Source organism: Oryctolagus cuniculus, chromosome 9, assembly GCF_964237555.1.
Source record: "Oryctolagus cuniculus chromosome 9, mOryCun1.1, whole genome shotgun sequence".
NCBI classification, from domain to species: Eukaryota; Metazoa; Chordata; class Mammalia; order Lagomorpha; family Leporidae; genus Oryctolagus; species Oryctolagus cuniculus.
In genome coordinates this window covers 66,998,860-67,020,313 of record NC_091440.1, presented here as the reverse complement: position 1 = coordinate 67,020,313, position 21,454 = coordinate 66,998,860, and the positions used below count along the sequence as shown (strand labels likewise).

At 39.4% G+C, this 21,454-nt stretch overlaps 1 protein-coding gene across 2 annotated transcripts in view; it reads left to right on the top strand.

The window, feature by feature from the left end:
- Positions 1 to 20,884, top strand: part of SUCLA2 (succinate-CoA ligase ADP-forming subunit beta) — a 63,945-nt gene extending 43,061 nt beyond the window's left edge. For both annotated transcript variants that reach the window (XM_002720719.5, XM_051832280.2), the window contains exons 7-11: positions 7,817 to 7,978; positions 8,069 to 8,211; positions 14,401 to 14,521; positions 14,951 to 15,039; positions 20,138 to 20,884. In XM_002720719.5, coding sequence (XP_002720765.5) covers positions 7,817 to 7,978; positions 8,069 to 8,211; positions 14,401 to 14,521; positions 14,951 to 15,039; positions 20,138 to 20,212 — 590 coding nt within the window. In that variant the 3' untranslated portion in view covers positions 20,213 to 20,884. The remainder of the gene's footprint in view (positions 1 to 7,816; positions 7,979 to 8,068; positions 8,212 to 14,400; positions 14,522 to 14,950; positions 15,040 to 20,137) is intronic.
- The last annotated feature ends 570 nt before the right edge of the window (positions 20,885 to 21,454 follow it).

Below are 21,454 nucleotides of genomic sequence, written 5' to 3'. Positions count from 1 at the left end.
TCCAAACAGCATAATTTCAGTTTTAGTGAGGACCCCTTGGATCACATATGGTAGAAGATGACATCATCAGTTTTTTCTGTAGAAGAAAGTTATGCCATTTACAACAATAAGGATGAACCTGGAGAACATTATTTTAAGTGAAATAAGATACAGAAAGATAAATGCTACATGATTTCACATATACATGGACCCTAAAAATGTTGAACTTGTAGAAACAGAATAGAGGTGGTTACCAGGGTTAGAGGATGGAGGGAGTTGGAAGATGTTGGTCAGAGTTAGAAGATTTGAGTTATAAATTTGGAGATCTAACGAATAGTATGGTAACTATAGATAATGAAATTTGCTGGAAAAAATATCTTAAGTATTCTTACCGCAATAAGGTAAATGTTAGGTGCTAGATTATTAACTTTATTGTAGTAACTTGACTGTAGTAATCAGTTAATTAACTTGATTGTGATATATGTTGTACATATACATATATGAGAATGCATATAGTATACCTTAAATTTATATAATTTTTAAAAAAAGTTTATTTATTTGAAAGAACAACACAGTGGGAAACAGAGACAGTGATCTTAACTTTCTCTGGTTCACCGTTCAAATGGCCACAAGAGCCAGATCTGGGTTAGGCTGAAGTTGGGAGCCAAGTTTTCTAACCTGATTTCCCACGTGGATGTTAGGGACTGAAATACTTGGGCCATCCTCCACCGTCTTCCCAGGAATATCAGCCGGAAGCTGGTTTGGAAGTGGAGTAGCTGGGACTCGAACTGGCAGTCTGTAATACTGGATGCCATTGTCATGAGTGGTAGCTTAACCTGCTACTTGCAAGGAACCCTCAACCAAAGCCAGTGGACCAGTGCTCTCATGTGAATGTTTTATACACACAGTTCCCGCAAAACCATCATTCCTGCTTTAGGTACTTGGATATCAAATTACAAATGCCTATTCATAAGTAATCTTTAAAATCCTTTTACAGATTTCAAAACAAATTATGCTGGAATTTTACTGGAATTGTTTAAATCTTATAAATTATTTAGGAAAGATTAGCATCTTTGTGGTAGTCAATTTTGTTTTAAATAGAAATACGTTATTTTTCTTTCTTTTTTTCAAAGATTTATTTATTTGAAAGAATTACAGAGAGAGAGGTAGAACCAGAGGGAGAGAAAGGTCTTCTGTTCATTGGTTCACTCCCCAAATGACTGCAATGGCCGTAGCTGAGCTGATCCAAAGCCAGGAGCCAGGAGTTTCTTCTGGGTCTTATACATGAGTGTAAGGACCCCAGAACTTGGACCATGTTCTACTGCTTTCCCAGGTCATAGCAGAGAGCTGGATCGGAAATGGAGCAGTCGAAACTTGAACCGGCACTCATATGGGATGCTGGCCCTACAGGCTGGGGCTTTAACTCACTGTGCCACAGCACTGGCACCCATTATTTTTCTATATATGTGAATATTCATTTATATATTTTAAAATTTTATTTTAATAATTTCAGTATTTTCTTTAGGTATTATATTTCTTCCTTGATATGTATGTAAAGATATATTTTTGGTTGTTATTTTGAATATGCTATTTTCTGGCTTTATATTCTCATTAGTTATGGCAAGTGTAGAGACTTTTCATTTTATTCTTCATTTACAGATTTTAAATTCTATCCTATTGTATTTTTCTTAGCCTTTAGAAAATATTTCTACTATGTTTCAGTTTACCACCATGGTTTGCTTTCTCAGTTTTTTTCTTTGAAAATTTTGAATTTTAATCTTACAAAAGAAGCATTCTGAACATACTTTTGTTTCCTCTGGTCAATTTTTTTAAATCCATTTAGTGTCCTGTATTTAACAAAAATTCAGCAATTACTTTGTGCCAGGTACTGTTGTAAGTACTTTCACAAATATTTCATATAGGTACTACTTTTGTCCTTATTTTGTGGGTTAGGAAATTAAGTTATCAGGAGGTTCAGTAACTTGCCCAGGACACACATAGCTAGTGGGAAAGCCTGGCTTTGAAGCTAAAAGCAGCCAGCTTCAAAACTTGTGCTGTGTGGTTGTCTGCAAGAGATGTTTTTGATAGAGAGTAGTATGTTGACGATGTTGGCGTAGGAAGTAGGAAGAGATTAGAGTTGGTTGGGGTAAACATTTAAGAAGCTGTAACTGTAAGCCAATTCTGAGGCACCCTGACCTCAGAATGAGCTATTCAGGCATTCTGGTCTGGCTGAAAAGCCCATAAGAGCATTTCAGTCATGGATAGCCAAGACACTGTGGCAAAAAATGTTCTACATGAAGGACCTCAGTGGGTGAGACCCCAGCGAAAAGAAGTGGTCATCAAAGAAGGAGGTACTTGGCTCTGAAGGGAGGAGAGAACTTCCACTTTGCTTATGGCCTTATCTAAGTATTGACAGAGTTTGTGAATTCAAAAGGCTTCCATAAGCCTAGGCAGCTCATGTCAAGAGCCTCAGGTGATCACTGACTTCATACATAAGAGTGTTAATTGTTAAATTAACAACAAGAGTCTCTGTGCACTAACTTCCGATGCAGGACTTCTGTCCTTATAGAGTTGTATAATTATATTTAAGTGCTCACAAAAGATGTATCATTCTTAGGTACCTCTTTAATTACATTTCTTTAAAAAAAAGTAAAATTAACTTCCATTGCGATAACTTTGAACAGCTCTTGTCTCAACTGTTGAACAGTTTTTTTGTTTTGTTTTTCATGCAAATTGTTGAACTCTTTACTTAGTTGGTTTTCTGTGTATAAAGTTAATTGAAAATGGATCTTAGTGGAGCATGGGACTGGCAATAGGAGAGGGAAGAGGAAGAGGGGTGGGAGAATGGGTTGGAGGGAGGGTATTGGGGGGAGGAATCACTATATGTCTAAAGTTGTACTTATGAAATGCATGAAGTTTGTATTCCTTAAATAAAAGGTTTCTTGGAGGGGAAAAGTTAAATAAAAAATAAACAACAACAAAAAGAAGATAACAAAAGCAGTAGGAATGAAAAAGAGAGGGCTTGTATCAATGAATCCAAATTCAGGCTTTGTTAACAGCTGTGTTTTCCCCAGTACTTCTTTTATACATTTTCAATGGAAACTTTAGGCCAATATAGAGTATGTAGCTATAAATATTATAGTTGGTAAGTTTAATTTATTCAGTATGATGGGTGATAAGTTTCCTCAGCTTAATCACTGCTTCCTGTGAATACAGCACTTTTTCCCCTATTGTTTTTGTGACGTCTGCTGACTATGGGGACTGCGTATTCCTTTGTGTCAGTGTTTGTGTGTGTGTGTGTGTGTGTGTGTGTGAATACCTCAGCTTCTCAGTATTGAGGAAATTAAGGGGATCTCTGGGAGCTCGTGGCCCCAGGTCACTGGGGGCAAAGGTCTGCCATGGCTGAGGCTGGGCAGCTGTGGGGACAATGCATAGACACTGGAACTGGCCTGGGCCAGTCTTTTACCACAGGAAACACCACTCATGTCAGATCCCAGGGTGAAAAAAGGGGGAGCTTTGAGGCCCGAGTCTCTTGGCCCCAATGGCACGATAGTGCCCCAGAGCCCTGTGGGAAATATTGAGATGGACACTATAGGAACCAGAGTCTTTCTTGAGAAAGGGAAGGTGAGATGTGAAAGTGTTAAGCCAAATGTGGGGCTGAGATCTCTTGAGGCTGCCAGGCTCACAGCAATCCTCAGTGACTGTCTCTGGATATCTAACAGACCCCCTTGGAGAGCCTGGCTTGAAACACTGTCAGAAATGTTCAGTCCCTCTCCCTGGTTTGGCAAAAGGCCTAGCTGGGCTCTTCTCTTGCTGTCTAGAGGACGTCTCAAGAGGTGTTCTAAGCCGAATGTAAAACGTCTGCCTCCCAGCCTGCTTTTTAATTTTGATACAGAAGAACTGGCACTGTGGCACAGTGGGTTAAAGCCTTGGTCTGCAGTGCTGCCATCTCATGTGGGCACCAGTTTGAGTCCTGGCTGCTCCACTTCCAATCCAGCTTTGTGCTATGATCTGGGAAAACAGTGGAAGATGGCCCAAGTTCTTGGGCCCCTGCACCTCTGTGGGAGACCCGGAAGAAGCTCCTGGCTCTTGGCTTCGGATTGGCACAGTTCTGGCCGTCACGACCATCTGGGGAGTGAACCAGCAGATGGAAGAACTCTCTACCCCTCTACCCCTCTACCCCTACCTCTCTGTAACTCTGCCTTTCAAATAAATAAATTTTTAAAAAAGGGCAATGATGGCAGCATTTGTGGAACCAGTTGTTTAAAAAATTTCGTTTAATACAGAAATAAAATAGTACAAGGGACTCCTATATATACTTAGCATTGCCTACTGTTTCCATTTTGCTCTGTTTTATTGTTCTCTTTCATTTTTGTATTTGTAATTCTCTTATCCAACCTGGTTTTCATTATATTCTGTATACTTATTCATTTACTCATGTATTTCTGATGTTCTGTTACACACATAGATGAAGGTTTCTCAGTATTGGCACTATTGACATTTTGGAATGGATGAATATTTGTTATGTGGAGGCTGTCCTATGCATCATAGTATGATTACTAGAGTGTTTACCTAGTAACAATTAGATGCCAGTCTAACAACAGTTAGGACAACAAAAAAATGCCTTGAAACATTGCTAGGTGCCTCCTGGGGACAAAATTGCCTTCAGTTGAAAATCACTGCTGTAGATCCAAGTTTCCACATTGAGCCTGAAGAACTCCCTGTAGCATTTCTCTTAGTGTAGGTCTTGTAATGGTGGATTTGTTTTCATTTGCTTGAAAATTCCTTTCTTCCTTTTGAAATTCTTTGTTACTAGATTCTGGCTTGATATATTTTTATCCAGCTTCAGATCACTGACCTATCACCAGTCTGCTATTAAGGACATTCAGTGAACTTTTCCATTTAAGATACTTTCTAGTTCTAGATTTTCCTTTTGGTTTCTTTTTACTTTTATTCTCTGCAAATATGACCTATCTGTTCATTTAGTATGACCCTATTTTCCCTTAAATCCTTAAACATACTTAAAGTCATTGTTTTGCAGTCATCATACTCCAAATGTGTCATCTTGGATTTGGTTTTACTTGCCTGCTTTTTCTCTTCATTAGTGGTCAAATTTTGCTGTTTGTTTATAGTCTAATAATTTTAAAAATTCTGTTCTGTACATTTTGGGAGATAGAGTGTAGGTACTCTGAATTCTTTTGTCTTCTTTTGAAAGAATACTGATTTTTCCTATTATAATTAGCAGGACACCAAACTTTGTCTTCTGGCTTCGGCAACAACTGAAACTGCTGCTTTCTTTAAGATTTATTCATTTATTTATTCGTTTATTTATTTGACTGGCAGAGTGGCAGAGGGAGAAACACAGAGAAATCTTCTGTCACTGATTCATTCCCCTCATAGCCTGCAACTTCTGAGGCTGGTCTAGGCCAGAGCTAAGAGCCCAAAACTCCATCCTGGTCCCCCACAAGGGAAGCAGGGGCCCAAATATTTGGGCCATCTTTTGCTGCCTTCCCAGGAACATAAGCAAGAAGCTGGATTGGAAGCAGAGCAGCCAGAACTTGAACTGGCACTCTGATAGGGGATGCCGGCTTTGCCTTAACCTGCAGTGCCACAGTACCAGCCCTTGCTTGCTTCTTTTTGCCTTCTGTCTGTTCAGGAGCTGCAAAGAGAATGTGGCAGTTAACTTGGAGTGAGGAAGGTCTAGAGTAGTGAAAGGTGAAGTCTCAGAGGTAGGTTTTTATTTTTTATTTTTTTTGAAGATTTATTTATTTATTTGAAAGGCAGAGTTGGAGAGAGAAAGGGAGAGGGAGGCCTTCTATTCTCTGGTTCACTCCTCAGATGGCCATAACAGCCAAAACTGTATCGATCTGAAGCCAGGAGCCAGGAACTTCTTCTGGGTCTCCGATGCAGGTACAGGAGCCCAAGTACTTGGGCCATCTTCCACTGCTTTCCCAGGCCATAGCAGAGAGCTGGATCAGAAGTGGAGAAGCTGGGACTCAAACCAGTGCCCATATGGGATGCCAGCACTGCATACAGCAGCTTTACCTGCTACATCACGGTGCTGGCCTGAGAGGTGGCTTTTTTAAGAACCATTTTGGTAAAGTGCTAGAGATTATATCCTGAATGGAATGACTAAAAGAGAAAATTGCAGGAGAATAATTTGGTATTAGGATTTTTAGGTACAGGATTTGGCAGTTGATAAGTACATTAGACTTTTTGGGCCAAATTTTGGTATTGGGTGCTGCTATTTTTTCTCTTTGTTCTTTCTTTCCCCTCTTTTCTTCTATCATTGAAAAATGTGAAACCCATTCTCTCTCTCTTTTTTTTTTTTTTTTTTTTTTTTTTTTTTTTTTACAGGCAGAGTGGACAGTGAGAGAGAGAGACAGAGAGAAAGGTCTTCCTTTTGCTGTTGGTTCACCCTCCAATGGCCGCCGCGGCCGGTGCACCACGCTGATCTGAAGGCAGGAGCCAGGTGCTTCTCCTGGTCTCCCATGGGGTGTAGGGCCCAACCACTTGGGCCATCCTCCACTGCACTCCCTGGCCACAGCAGAGAGCTGGCCTGGAAGAGGGGCAACTGGGACAGAATCCGGCGCCCCGACCGGGACTAGAACCCAGTGTGCCGGCGCCGCTAGGTGGAGGATTAGCCTATTGAGCTGCGGTGCCGGCCTTGAAACCCATTCTTAACTCACAGGCTATTTAAAGATAGGTAAAAGCCAAATGTAGCCCATGGGTCATAGTTTGCTGATCCTTTTATGCAGACAAGTCTTTCAAGTAGTTTTGCTATACAAGAAGCAAAGAGTAGGAGGAAGTAGGAGCAAAAAGATATTTTTCTGTTTTTAGGGAGAGGGTGACAATATTTTTGTAAATCAGTGGGATTTAGCTAATGGGAGGAATTTATACTGTAGGGAAGACAGAATTGCTGAAACAGTATCTTTGAGTAGATGAGAGGGGCTAGGATCTGGCATCTGATTGGAAGGGTTAGCTATAAGCATGGACAGTTAATTTTTTTTAAGATTTTATTTATTATTTTTTTTGAGAGGCAGAGTTACAGACAGAGGGAGAGACAGAGAGAGAGAACTTCCATCTGCTGGATCCCTGCCCAAATGGCTGAAACAGCCAGAGGTGGCCTGATCCAAAGCCAGGAGCTAGGAGCTTCTTCCAGGTTTCCCACAGGAAAACAGGAGCTCAAGCACTTGGGCCATCTTCTGCTGCTTTCCCAGGCCATAACAGAGAGCTGGGTTGGAAGAGGTGCAGCTGGGACTAGAACCGGTACCTATATGGGATGCTGGTGCCACAGGTGGAGGATTAACCTGTGCCACAGCGCCGGCCTGGACAGTTAATTCTTGATAATTTTATAAGAATTTAAAAGTGTTTTAAAAGATTTACTTAAAAGGTAGAGAGATTGATCTTGTGGTTAGCAAGGCTCCATGTACTTGACCATCTGCTGTCTTCCCAGATGCATTAGCAGGAAGCTGGATCAGAGGTAGAACAGCTAGGAATCCAATACACACTGATTTCCAATGCCAGCATTGTAGATAATGACTTTACCTGCTGTACTACAATGCTGGACCCATAAAAATTTAAAATGATTTGAGGTTCTTTTCTACCTGCTTTTTTAGTGCCTAAGATGGATGTATAATCAGTAACTTCGGTGAGGCAGTTTTAATTTCCAAATATTCTTTTTGAAGAAATAATTTGAATTTATTATGACCCTAAATTGAAGTACTTTTAATAAGTAACAAAATTAATATGTTCTCCCACTAATCTAAATAATGTTTATTTTGCTAGTTTATTTTGTCTGTCTTGAAATTAAGATACATTTTTTTTCCCTTCAAAGTGCTGTGTATGGATGCAAAGATTAATTTTGACTCTAATTCAGCATATCGCCAAAAGAAAATCTTTGATCTCCAGGACTGGACCCAGGAAGATGAAAGGGACAAAGATGCAGCTAAGGCAGATCTCAACTACATTGGTCTCGATGGAAATATAGGCTGCCTAGGTACCACGTGTTTTCATTTTGGGATTCACTAAGCTTAATACATTTTCTCTCCATTTGTTGCTAACACAAATCATTTTTCCTTCTTGATAGTAAATGGTGCTGGTTTGGCTATGGCCACAATGGATATAATAAAGCTTCACGGAGGGACTCCAGCCAACTTTCTTGATGTTGGTGGTGGTGCCACAGTCCATCAAGTAACAGAAGCATTTAAGCTTATCACTTCAGATAAAAAGGTAAGGCAGTGCTTGTGTTTAGAGTTTGAGTGGTGAGAAGTAAATTGATTAATAACTAAATATGATTGTTAGACTGGGTGAGCATTAAAATTTAAAAGACCTCAATAGTTTGGAAAGAGCATTTGAAGTCAGTGCATTAAAAGTTAAGAGAGAAAAAGAGTAAGTTGATTTATAAATCAAGGGGAACTTATGAACATGAAATGTGACTTGGGAAGAACATTATATGGTATTAAAAAACAGTATAATTGGGAGTGATGATCTGGCATGGAGCCATTCATATGGAAAAAAATTCCTGGGGATGTTAGTTGACCACAAATGCCCAGGAATTAGGAAGAGATAATAAAGCTGCAAAGAAGAAAATAAAAAGTTATCTTTAATTCTATCCAGAAATAACTTTTTTATATGAGACACACAAATACACATGCACACACACACATAAAGCTCCTATTTGTTGCTGATTCACTTCCCAGATGCCCATAATGGACAGGGTTGGAGCCAGGAACCAGGAACTCTGTCTGGATCTCTTACATTGGTGGCAGGAACCCATTCGTTTGAACCATCAGTGCTGCCTTCTGGGGTTTGCATTAGCAAGAAGGTAGAGGCAGAAGTCCGAACTGGGAGTTGAGCTCAGGCACTCTGTGGTGGGGTGGTGAAGTCTTAACCACGAGGCTAAACAACTGCTCCCAGAGATAACTGTATTTGCTATGGATTGGCCTTACATGTTACATAAAAACAACTTTAAGATATAATTTACCAGAGCCAGTGCCGTAGCTCACTTGGTTAATCCTCTGCCTGCAGCACTGGCATCCCACATGGGCGCTGGGTTCTAGTCCTGGTTGCTCCTCTTCCAGTCCAGCTCTCTGCTGTGGCCCAGAAAGGCAGTGGAGGATGGCCCAAGTGCTTGGGCACTTGCACCTGCGTGGGAAACCAGGAACAAGCACCTGGCTCCTGGCTTTGGATTGGCGTAGCTCTGGCTATAGGGGGGTGAACCAACGGAAGGAAGACCTTTCTCTCTCTCTCTCTCTCTCTCTCACACTAACTCTATCGGTCAAAAAAAAAAAAAAAGATATAATTTACCTACCATGCAGTTAACCCATTCATACCTATATCTTTTAATGAATTTTCAGTCTTTTCGGGGAGGGGGAGGGAGGCTGACACTTCCTAGCATTTTGTACCTATCAAAATACTCTTCCAAAGCAATCATCTTAATGTTTGCATAATCTATCTTATAGATATGCAGTAATTTAGAACTATGAATTTATAAATTGTTATCAAAATGCAAGGAATGTGAAGCATCTTAATCCAAAAGACATACACATTATTATTCATTAGATAGTTATTAAGGTGTATTTTTTTCTGTGTGGCCATGTGAGTTTTGTGAGGCTTATGGAAAAGTAAGATAAGGGCCACCCTGGAGTTAGTCTTACTGAATTTAGACTGAGAATTCCTCACTGTTAAGGATCATATCTTATTCATTGTTGCCTTTCCTAGTGACTGGTAGAATGCCCAGTGCATATGTAGATCATTAGTAAGTATTTATTATTGGTGATGCTGGAAATGTACATTTTTATTTGTGATAATAGAGCATAGAATTTTAAAATATAAACTTATTTCACTTCTTTTTCCTTTAAGCTTATAGACTCATTTGCCATATTCATTAATTTTACAATTATTTCCCCTAATTATTCAAAGAAATAGATTCCATTGGAGCTGTATTTCTATAGCTTCTTTTGGTATAAAGTATAAAAGCAGAGTGTTAAAGACTGACTTTAATTATCAACTGAATATTTACTAAGGTAAATTAGAACTTTGGTTGTTCATTTTTATAAGTATGGCTTTTAGAATCCTGGTGTGAGAATGGAGAATAGAATATAAAGAGCTTCAGTTCAGGGGGGCAGATATGATGGATGATAGAGTTGGAAACAGAACAGGAGCTCATGGGGACAATGTGGACAGTATTGAAGGAGCCATGTATCTGTTAATGTTGGTTTGAGTTGGACTTTGGGCTTGAACTTGGGAATACATGAATCTTTCCCTTAAGATATTTATAGTATAAATAGGGTGGTAAACAGAATGTAGTATTATAAAAGAAGACAGGTCTAGTAACTGTGTTACTAGTAACGGCTCACTAGGCTAATCCTCCGCCTGCGGCACTGGCACCCCAGGTTCTAGTCCTGGTCGGGGTGCCGGATTCTGTCCCAGTTGCTCATTTTCCAGTCCAGCTCTCTGCTGTGGCCCGGGAAGGCAGTGGAGGATGGCCCAGGTCCTTCGGCCCTGCACCTGCATCGGAGACCAGGAGAAGCAGCTGGCTCCTGGCTTCGGATCGGTGCAGCACGCTGGCTGTAGCGGTCACTTGAGGGGTGAACCAACGGAAAAAGGAAGACCTTTCTGTCTGTCTGTCTCTCTCTCACTGTCTAACTCTGCCTGTCCAAAAAGAAAAAAAAGAAAAGAATTAACTGACAGATGGGAACATATCAGTAAAGCGAGAGCCTTGAAGGACAGGGCAGAGTTTTGAGTAGTAAGGCACTGGGCAGCAATGTCAGATGCTATAGGAATGATCAAGCAGAATGGGAACTGAAAGAGATGATTGGGAGCCTTTGTAAGAATGGTAGAGGACAGGGGTCGAATTGAGTTGTGATGGGGAATTGAGGAGTGGAGCCATCCTGCAGAGATGACTCTGAGGGTGTTTTTCTATGACAGCATGGAAGGAGATAGGGCTGTCAGCTGAAGGGAAGTGGGGTTGGGAGAGCTTTGTGATGTGTTTCAGTGCTCATTTTTTGAAAAGGCCAAGGAAATGAGCTGTTTCTCACTGGAGGAAGAGAAGAGATTTGAAGATAAAGAAGAGAATGAGTGTAGTAAAAGATTTGGAGGAGACACTATACTGTAATTAGGTAGAGAAACAAAAGTAATCAGGTGACAAGGTTAGCTTTGGAGAGGACTTTATTTCTTTTCTGAGGTGTTACTGGGGAAAGGAAGATTATAGATTAAAAAGCAGCTTCTGTGGAATAGTAGGCTTAAGAACAGTTTAAAGTTGGGATAGACTTTTTAAAATTTTTTTTTAGAAATCAATATATATATATATTTTTTTTTTTTTTTGACAGGCAGGGTGGACAGTGAGAGAGAGAGACAGAGAGAAAGGTCTTCCTTTTGCCGTTGGTTCACCCTCCAATGGCCGCCGCGGCTGGCGCACTGTGGCCAGCGCACCGCACTGATCCGATGGCAGGAGCCAGGTGCTTCTCCTGGTCTCCCATGGGGTGCAGGGCCTAAGCACTTGGACCATCCTCCACTGCACTCCCTGGCCACAGCAGAGAGCTGGCCTGGAAGAGGAGCAACCGGGACAGAATCCGGCGCCCCGATCGGGACTAGAACCCGGTGTGCCGGCGCCGCAAGGCGGAGGATTAGCCTAGTGAGCCACGGCGCCAGCTAGAAATCAATATATATATATATTTTAAGGTTTATTTATTTCAAAGAGTTACACATAGAGAAGGAGAGGCAGAGAGAGAGAAGGCTTCCATCCTCTGGTTCACTCCCCAATTGGCTGCAGCTGAAGCTGCACTGATCTGAAACCAGGAGCTAGGAGCTTCTTCCAGGTCTCCCATACGGATGCAGGGGCCCCAGGACTTGGGCCATCTTCTTCTGCTTTCCCAGGCCATAGCAGAGAGCTGGATCAAAGTGGAGCAGCCTGGACTAGAACCGACACTTGTATGGAATGCCGGCACTGCAGGTAGTGCCCCAGGGTAGACTGTTAACGGAGAATATAACTGCATTTTTTATTGCTCTCCAGTTTATTATTGCTAGTGTTTCAGGTTTTTCATTTTAAAAAATATTTGCATTTTTGCATTTTCTTCAAGTTGAAATGTGTAAACTATGAATGACATCATCCAAAAATGTATTGCTTGAACTAGGCTGTGAGAGGACTGGATACGACAGAATTAAGCAGCAAAGTTACTGTAATTGAATAACTCAGCCATAGGTTCCAGGCAGTACAGTGAAGAAAATCAGACTGATTGAGAACTGATAGACTGGGAGATTAGAAAAGTTTCAAGGGACTAGAGGCTTTTAAGAGGAAAACATTGGATTTGATGGAGTTACAAGCAAAAGGCATTAACGGTGAAAAGGGAGGAGGCTAAGCAAAGACCCATTTGGTTTTCTGGAGACATTCATTTTGGTCACATACAGGATTTATTGGCATAAATTAGTTGAAATGGATTAGAGGTGAATGTGGCTTTGTAGAGACTGAGTAACTTTAAGGCTGCAGTGTTAATGTCTTGTGAACTTTGACACTCTCTGGAATGAGGGGGGAAGCAGAGAGGTAAGAGAGGTGCTAATGTCTACAGTGAATATTCTAGATCTAGAAATGATAGTGGAAAGGAAAGTGTAGAATAGCTAATGTGTCTCAACAGTGTCTCGGCAATTCATACATGGCATCGGCAGAAAGTATTTTAATGGGGCCTTGGAGTTGGCGAAGGTTGCCTGTAGTCAGAGTCCACTGGCTTAGGAGCTCCTGCCATCTTAGAACGTTCCTGGCTGTCCTAAGGGGAACAATATTTTGGTTTACCCATAACCCATTTTTTACCTTACTCTTTGAGAAGTTCTTAAATAGCGGAACAAACTAAGCCTACCTTTTTTTTATTTATTTTTTATTTTTGGAAAAGATAGATCACTAATTCCTGTCAGTGTGATAGTGAAAGAATGTTGACTTAAACAGGCCCTGAGCTTTGGCGGTAAAGTGTAACTAGGAGTGGGTCTCCAGGGGAAGTTGAGGGTCTAGTTTGTATGAAAAGTTGGTTGCATTGATGGGTTAAACAAAGAGAATATGGATTATAAACACTAAGTTAGAAATCTTGCATGTGACATTGTCTACAGGTTGCATATCCCTAATCTGAAATAAAAACTGCAAAATCTGAAATTTGTTAAGTACTGACATGACATTTTAAATGGAAATTCTAGACCTGACCTCATGTGATGTGTCACAGTCAAAATGCAAGTCCACTAAAAATACTGTATAAGATTATCTTTAAGGACTTACATATACCTTATGTGGAGCTTAAATAAATTTTTAAAAAAGATTTATTTATTCATTTGAAAGGTAGAGTTACAGAGAGGCAGAGGCAGAGAAAGAGAAAGGTAAAGGTCTTCTATCTGCCGGTTCACTCCCCAAATGGCTGCAATGGCTGGAGCTGGGCTTAAGCCAGGAGCCGGGAGCTTCTTCTGGGTCTCCCACGTGGGTGCAGGAGCCCAAGCACTTGGATCATCTTCTACTGCTTTCCCAGGCCATAGAGAGAGCTGGCTTGGAAATGGAGCAGCCAGGTCTAAAACTGGTGCCCATATGATGCCAGCACTGCAGACTGTGGCTTTACCTGCTGCACTGCAGCAGCTTCACTTAAATGAATTTTATGTTTAGGCTTGGATCTCATTCCCATATCTCATTATCTATATATATTCCAAAATTCTAAAGTCTGAGATATACAGTACTTTTTTTTTTTTTTTTTAAGATTTATTTATTTAATTTGAAAGGCAGGGTTACAGAGAGAAAGGGAAAGAGAGAGAGAGCGGGCTTCCATCCTCTGGTTCACTCCCCAGATGGCTGCAATGGCCAGAGCTGAGCCAATCTGAAGCCCAGAGCCAGGAGCTTCTTCTAGGTCTTCCACCCACGTGGGTGCAGAGGCCCAAATACTTGGGCCGTATTATGCTGCTTTTCCAGGCACATTAGTAAGGAGCTGGATCGGAAGTGGAGCAACTAGGACTTGAACTGGTGCCCATATGGGATCCTGGCACTGCAGGCAGCGGCTTTACCTGATATGTCACAGTGCCGGCTCTGATACTTTTTGTCTCAAGCGTTTTGGATAAGGAATACTCAACCCGTATTAATAATCTAAGTCATGTTAGAGAATGCATGTGTTAAACATAAAAAAAAATGGAATTAAGAGACCTTATTCATATGGAATATAGTAGAAAAGATGATCTGAGCCAAGTTTTAAAATTACCCCAGGAGTTGGAAGTAAGTTCTAGTGGTCAGTGGACACACAGCAATAGTGAGAACTGGAAGAGGGCGTTGTAGTTTGGTCTGAAAATGTTTCCATGAAATTCATTTTTATCAGAGGCACAGATACTATTTGTTGGGATGGAAGAATAAGTGCTCATTCTTTTTCAATTTTAATCTATCAAAACCAATTTTTTTTTGCACAGGTACTAGCCATTCTGGTTAACATTTTTGGAGGAATCATGCGATGTGATGTTATTGCACAAGGTATAGTCATGGCAGTAAAAGATTTGGAAATTAAAATACCTGTTGTGGTACGATTACAAGGTGAGTATAAAAGATAAGTTATAATTGTTCCTATCTGCTTGAAAGTTCTTAATTCCAAGTAGTTCAGTACATCATCATCAAAATACAGTTTTCAAATAGCTGTGTCTTTTAAATGAAAGCATCATATAATAAAAATTTTTAAACTGACTTTAAATAATTTCTACCATGGGGCAGAAATGTTCTTGGTTTTGATTGGTATAATTTGGTGTAATTTTTAATGTGATTCATTTGAAATTCTTACTTTGCTGAATTCTGTGGATATGGAATTTAAACCTCTATATTTTCTTTAGTTTAGTAACATTTATGCTAAATGATGTAATTTTTCCTGTGTTGAAGTTTCATGCTTATAATGTGTTTAACAAACATCTTAAATGCTTTTGTATGTATATTTAAAACTTACATATTTCTGTTTTCATAAATTGTTTCTAGGTACACGGGTTGATGATGCTAAGGCACTGATAGCAGACAGTGGACTTAAAATTCTTGCTTGTGATGATTTGGATGAAGCTGCTAGAATGGTAAGTGGGCTGTGTTAAAGACAAATTTTTAGTGTCTGCAGTCTTTATATAAGATTCTAAAATTGTCTATTAATTTTGCTAATAATTAGAGCTTCAGCTAAATGTTAGGAGTATAATGAACTGAAAAAAAAAATATTACCACAGTTGGTAAAGTACAGTAAGACAAACTTTGTTCAGGGGATTATTTGTGTAGGTATGGAGAATAAATACCAGATTTTACATTAGGGCAGAAAGGAAAAGTGGGAATTTATGGCCAAGGAGCAGAGTAGGGGGTCAAAAGATAGAAAATTACTATGAAAAAAAGAAACAGATCCATGTTGAAATTGTCTTGATAGCCTCATTTTTTTTCTAGAGTCTCTGTTAAGTGTTCTCTGCATTGCAGTTGATTAATAGGTGACTATATTCCTTAATTTGTAGGTTCCCTCTTGTTTTTTAAAAAAAGTTTTTTTCTGCAGTTTATTTATTGAAAAATCTTGGTTGAGGGTCCTGTAGAATTTCCTGTGGTCTGGATTTTAGTAACTGTATTTCTGCAACATTATTTGTGTAGTGTGTTCCTTTGCCATTTCTGTTTCCTGTAAACTGAGAGCTTAGTCTACACACTTGCCGTATTCATATCTGATTTTGGGGGAGGAGGGGACAAGAGTATTCTATAGTTGATGTTGTCTAATTTCATAAGTAAGTTTATAATGTCTGATTTATACCTTTTTGTAGTGTTAGCAGCCATAGCTTAGAATCAATCCAAGTATTTTGTTTATGGTTTGCAAAATATGATATTCTAATTCCATCATTCTTCATTTATCATATGGAGTACTTGAAAAAATAATCTGCTTTGGATCAACAGTTATTACAATCATATGTGTTTTGCATAAAGAAAAAAGGATATTTACTTGATTGCTTTTTTTAATATAGTTTTCAAAATAGTAAGTTCCTTTATGTCCTAAAAATGGTGACCCAGGCCTTCATGTTTTCTGTAGTTTCTTCCTTTACTTTTGTTTTCAAGAGGTTACGTGTCTCGGGGACCGGCGCCGTGGCTCACTTGGTTAATCCTCTGCCTGTGGTGCCAGCATCCCATATGGGCGCTGGGTTCTAGTCCCGGTTGCTCTTCTTCCAGTCCTGCTCTCTGCTGTGGCCCAGGAGGGCAGTGGAGGATGGCCCAAATGCTTGGGCACCTGCACCGGCATGGGAGACTGGGAGAAAGCACCCAGCTCCTGGCTTCGGATCAGTGCAGTGTGCCAGCCTTAGCGGCCATTTTGGGGGTGAACCAAGGGAAGGACGACCTTTCTCTCTATCTCTCTCACTGTCTGTAACTCTGCCTGTCAAATAAAAAATAAAAAAAAAAAGAGGTTATGTGTGTGTCTAGTTCATGTGCACAGGAGTGCATGTGTACTCCACTGGTATGTTATTTCTTTTTAAGGTAGCCACATTTTAATTTATAAAAAAATACATTTGAAAGACAAAGAGGGGGAGGGAGGGAGGGAGAAGAGAGTGAGTGATTGATTCCATGCTTTGGTTCACTCCAAATGTCTTTAACAGCTGAGGGTGACCCACACCAAATCCAGGAGCCAGGAACTCACTCTGGGTCTCCCACTTTGGTGGCAGAAACCCAAGTATCTGGACCCTCACCTGCTGCCTTCTGGGGTGTGCATTATCAGGATACTGGAGTGGGAAGTGGGACTTGAATACAGGCCCTGTGATGGTGAATGTGGGCATCTTCAGCACTGTGCCAAATGCCCACTCCTAGTATGCTAATTTGACCTCATGGAATTAAACATATTCAGAGTAGTTCAGTCCATGTTAGTTACTGTTACTGATATAGATGGTTCCATCTTTGGTCAGGGGGAACCTCTTCAAGTTGATTATCAAGTCTTTCTGACATGCCTTCTGGCTTACTTTCTGGTATGATGAAATTTTTCAGGAGCTCCTTTACAGTCTTGGCTAAGATCAAGGATGAGTCAGTCTTTAGACCATAATTCAGGCTTTTTGGGTACTCATGCTTACTGGGTTGGTTATTGTTTCTGTGCTTTTTATGTGGCAACTCCAGGAAAATGCCCAGTTTTTTAAAGACATAAATACGTGAGTATATACCAAAATTTCTAGTGCAAATCCAGGAATACAAATTGTTTCTTATCTGACATCTGTTTCTTCTTTCTCCCACAATGTCATAGTTGTTCATTTGCTTTGCTCCTCAGTACAGAAGTGACAGTTTTAAAAGATTTACTTATTTGAAAGAGTTAGAGGGGGAGTGACAGAGAGATCGTCCATTTGCTGGTTCACTCTCCACATGGCTGCAATGGCTGGGGCTGGGTCAGGCCAAAGCCAGGAGCCTGGAGTTCATCTGGGTCTCCTACATGGGTGGCAGGGGCCCAGATACTTGGGCCATTTTCACTGCTTTTCCCAGGCCATCAGCAGGGAGCTGGATCAGAAGTGGAACAGCTGAGACACAAACTGGTGTCTAAATGGGATGCCAGCATTGCAGGTAATGGCCATGCCACAACGCTGGCCCTGAAATGACTGTTTTGAAATAAGAATATTGACTACATGATTACAGAAATTAGTTTCAGAATTATATCTGCAATCTTTTAGAATATTTTCCACAACTGGATTTTAAAAATCATGTGAAGTAGTTCATTGAATGTTTTGCCTCAGCATGATACAGTTTCATTTTTTAAAAGAGGTTTCTTTCCCCCACCTGCCCCTGAAAACTTTTTGTTTTATATTATATATTTACATGGTTCCAAAGTCCAAACTATAAAACAGAGTATATTCAGAGAACTAGCTTTTGTATTCATTCCTCTTCCATACAGGAAACCACTTTTTAAAAAGCTTCTGGTGTACCCTATTTTTAAAGAAACATAATCACATTGAATGCATATATGTAGTATATGTGTGTCCCTCCTCTCTCCTACTTTAGATGAGTAGTAGCATATTGTACTTTGTTTTGTTTCTTATGTATCTCACTCTCTTGTAGATACAGAGAAGTTTCTAGGTAGTAACTCTTGATTGTCTCCCATCTGTGTTTGCAAACATTTCATGGAATACTCTTTGAGGCTTTTATATTTTAAAAATAGACTTTTTTTAAAAAATTTATTTACTTATTTGAAAGACAGAGTTAGAGAGAGAGGGAGAGAAAAAGAGAGATCTTCTGTCTGTGGATTCACTCCCCAAATGGCCACAATGGTCAGGGCTGGGCTAGGCCAAAGCCAGGAGCCAGGAGCTGCTTCTAGGTCTCCTACCTGGGTGCAGGGGCCCAAGCTCTTGGACCATCATCTGTTGCTTTCTTAGAATAACCTTAGCAAGAACTGGATCTGAAGTGAAGCAGCTGGTACCTGAACCAGTGTCCATATAGGATGCTGGCGTTGAAGGTGGCAGCTTAACCTGCTATACCACAATACTGGCCCCTATAAAATAGACTCTTGAGATTTTCTTAGTTAATGTGATGCCATTTTGCAAGAATAATAAAATATCTGTTTTTCTTTGGGAAATTGTCTAGTAGGAAACAAAATTTAAATAGTTTGGAGACAGGAATTTATACTTAACACAAAGGTAAAAATTAAAAATTTTGAGAAAGGGAATGGTAGGGAGAAAATATTTCAGAAAGCCTGTTTTTACTTTGAAATGTAGGATAAATTGGAGAGGGGTGGGAATGTGGGTGGCAGGATTCTAGCTAGTTTAATCATTAGATAAGGTAGGGCCAAGGTAATGAATAAATAGATAATAAATCTTTTCTAAAAATATGCATATTGGGCTGGCACTGTGGTGCAGAGGATAAAAACCGTGACCTGCAGTGCTGGCATCCCATATGAGTGCTGGTTCTAGTCCTGGCTGCTCCACTTCTGATCCAGCTCCCTGCTAATGCACCTGGCAAAGCAATGGGAGATGACCGAAGTCCCTGGGGCCCTGCACCCTTGTGGGAAACCCAAAGAAGCTTCTGAGTCCTGGCTTCCAATTGGCCCAGCTCCGGTCATTGTGGCCCTTTGGGGAGTGAACCAACAGATGAAAGATTCTCTCCCTCTTTCCCTTTCTCTCTGTAACTCTGCCTTTCAAATAAATAAATAAATCTTAAAAATTTGCATATTTACAATGAAGCCTTGAATTAAGAAAAATTTGGTGGCCATGGATAGGCAAGGACCTTGCTCAAATAGAACACAAGAGATAAAAGTGAATAGTTGATTTAAGTTGTGACTATAGTGCTTTTTACAGACTGGGAGATTGTAGAAGTCATGATAATGTTATATGTGACAGCAACAATGATATTAGCAATTAACTGCTTATTTATTGTTGTTAGAGCGTTGAACTGTTTTCTTTGAGGATGTCTTATTTAATATGAGTTTGGTGATAGTATTTCTGTGTTACATAGTATTTCTGGGCTAGATAAGTTAACTTACTCACGGTTGTATAGCATAAGCATCAGAGTGGGAATTTGAATATGAGATGCCTGACTTCCAGGGCTTTTCCTAGCAACCATGTTGGGAAAAGAGAAGCTGAATTTGTTTTTTGGGTTTAGACATGTCTGCTTTGTATTATATGTATTATATGGTAACAGGTGGATATTATTAGATTGTAGAGGGCTTTGGAATTCACATTGGCAATTTTGATCTTACTGTCAGAAAGTAAAATATTAACTTCTAAACTCAGACTCCTATGCCTATATTTATTATGTTAAGATTGTACCCTTTTTTCAAAGTAAACTTTGATTTAGATACACTTTGAATTGTGAGATAGCCACTAAAGACACAATTTCTGTCATTAAGACAAGCAAAATTATGTGATGGAAATTAGCTTGTATATATGTATACATTTATATATCTTAAAAAGTGTTTAGTTGAAGTGTGGGGTTATGAAGAGTGTTAGACTTGACCATCCTTTGGGATTGTCAATTGCTTGAAAGAATTTATAACAATGTCGGAGGAGCCCAGATGCTTTAAATAGGAAAGACTATAATTTTACATTCTCCTTTAGTTCTGAATTTACCTTTTTGTGAAAATTAACATAAATAATACTTTATTATTTATATATAAATTATGTTATTTATATATAATTATCATATTTGTATATTAATTATTTATACATATATAAATGCTTTGTTATTTCCTTTCAGGTTGTAAAGCTGTCTGAGATAGTGACTTTAGCCAAGCAAGCCCATGTGGATGTCAAATTTCAATTACCAATTTGATCTGGGAACCCAGTGAAATGGCTGAAGGTCTTAAATGTGTTACAATTGTTAAGAATACTGTGTTCTGTGTTATTGTTCTTTTTCTTTTTAATGTGTGGAGATTGTAATTACCATCTAACCACACGAACTTTTAAAAATATTTGGTCTGCATTCTGTTCCCAGTGGACTGTTTGTACAAAGAATGTTTAATGCAGGTATCTGGTTTCTTTTCTTGCAGCTGTCCTTTTTTGCTTCTACAGAATGTCACTTGCAATATGCCTGTTTATTATTGTTGTATACAAAATTCTTCATGGATAAAATTCCTATAAATATATTAAGATAAAGCTTTATTCTTTAGGGTTAAAATATATCTCATTAGTGAAGCAGTGTATTAAAACTGTTTTTTATAAGATGTGTTTATCTTTAGCATAAAATAAGTAATAAATGTATCAATCACTATTTATAAACAGAGCTTTCAAACACTCCTCAGAATGTTCTTTTAAGTATTTCAGTGAAGTAACATGTTAATTTTTGAACATTGTTTTAATCATTATAAAACATGGATAACTGCAAGTCTTCATGATTCTGTGGTATTAAGAAACACTTGTAGGTTTGTATTACATAAGGCACATTTACTAAGGAGATAATAGACAAAATTAAGAATGTCAGGTTAATAAAAATCTCCCAATGTGATTTGGATTTATGGTTTTCTTTTAGTTTTTATTGTTTATTTTGTTTTTGAAGTAGAAGGTGATATGTTCATTGTAGTAAAGAGGCTTATGGAATCAATTTATAGGTCATATACTTGGATATATATGACAGTATATATTTTAAAGCTACATAGATTATTTACTTTGAAATTCTGCTTATGTGTTTCCATCTGGTACATCCTCTAAAGAAAACACAATGTCCTTATATGTATATATGTTTATATATGAAGGTACTCCAAAAAGTTTGCTTAGTATTTCAGAGAGACCATAATAGAGACTATTGATAATACGTACAGATTATCCCTAAACTTAGTGATTTTTCAGGCAGCATTTATTATCTTCTAGTTTGTGCGGGTCAGAAATTTGGGAATAGCTTATATGGAGATATTTCTGGTGCTGCCATCATTGGCTCTCTCACAAGGCTGATGGCCAGAGTCCTCAGTTTCTCACCATGTGGATCTATCCATATGGCTTACTAAGATGTCCCTCTGACATGGCAGCTGGCTTCACCTGAGCACGTGATCCAAGAGAACAAGGAGAAAGCCATGGTGCC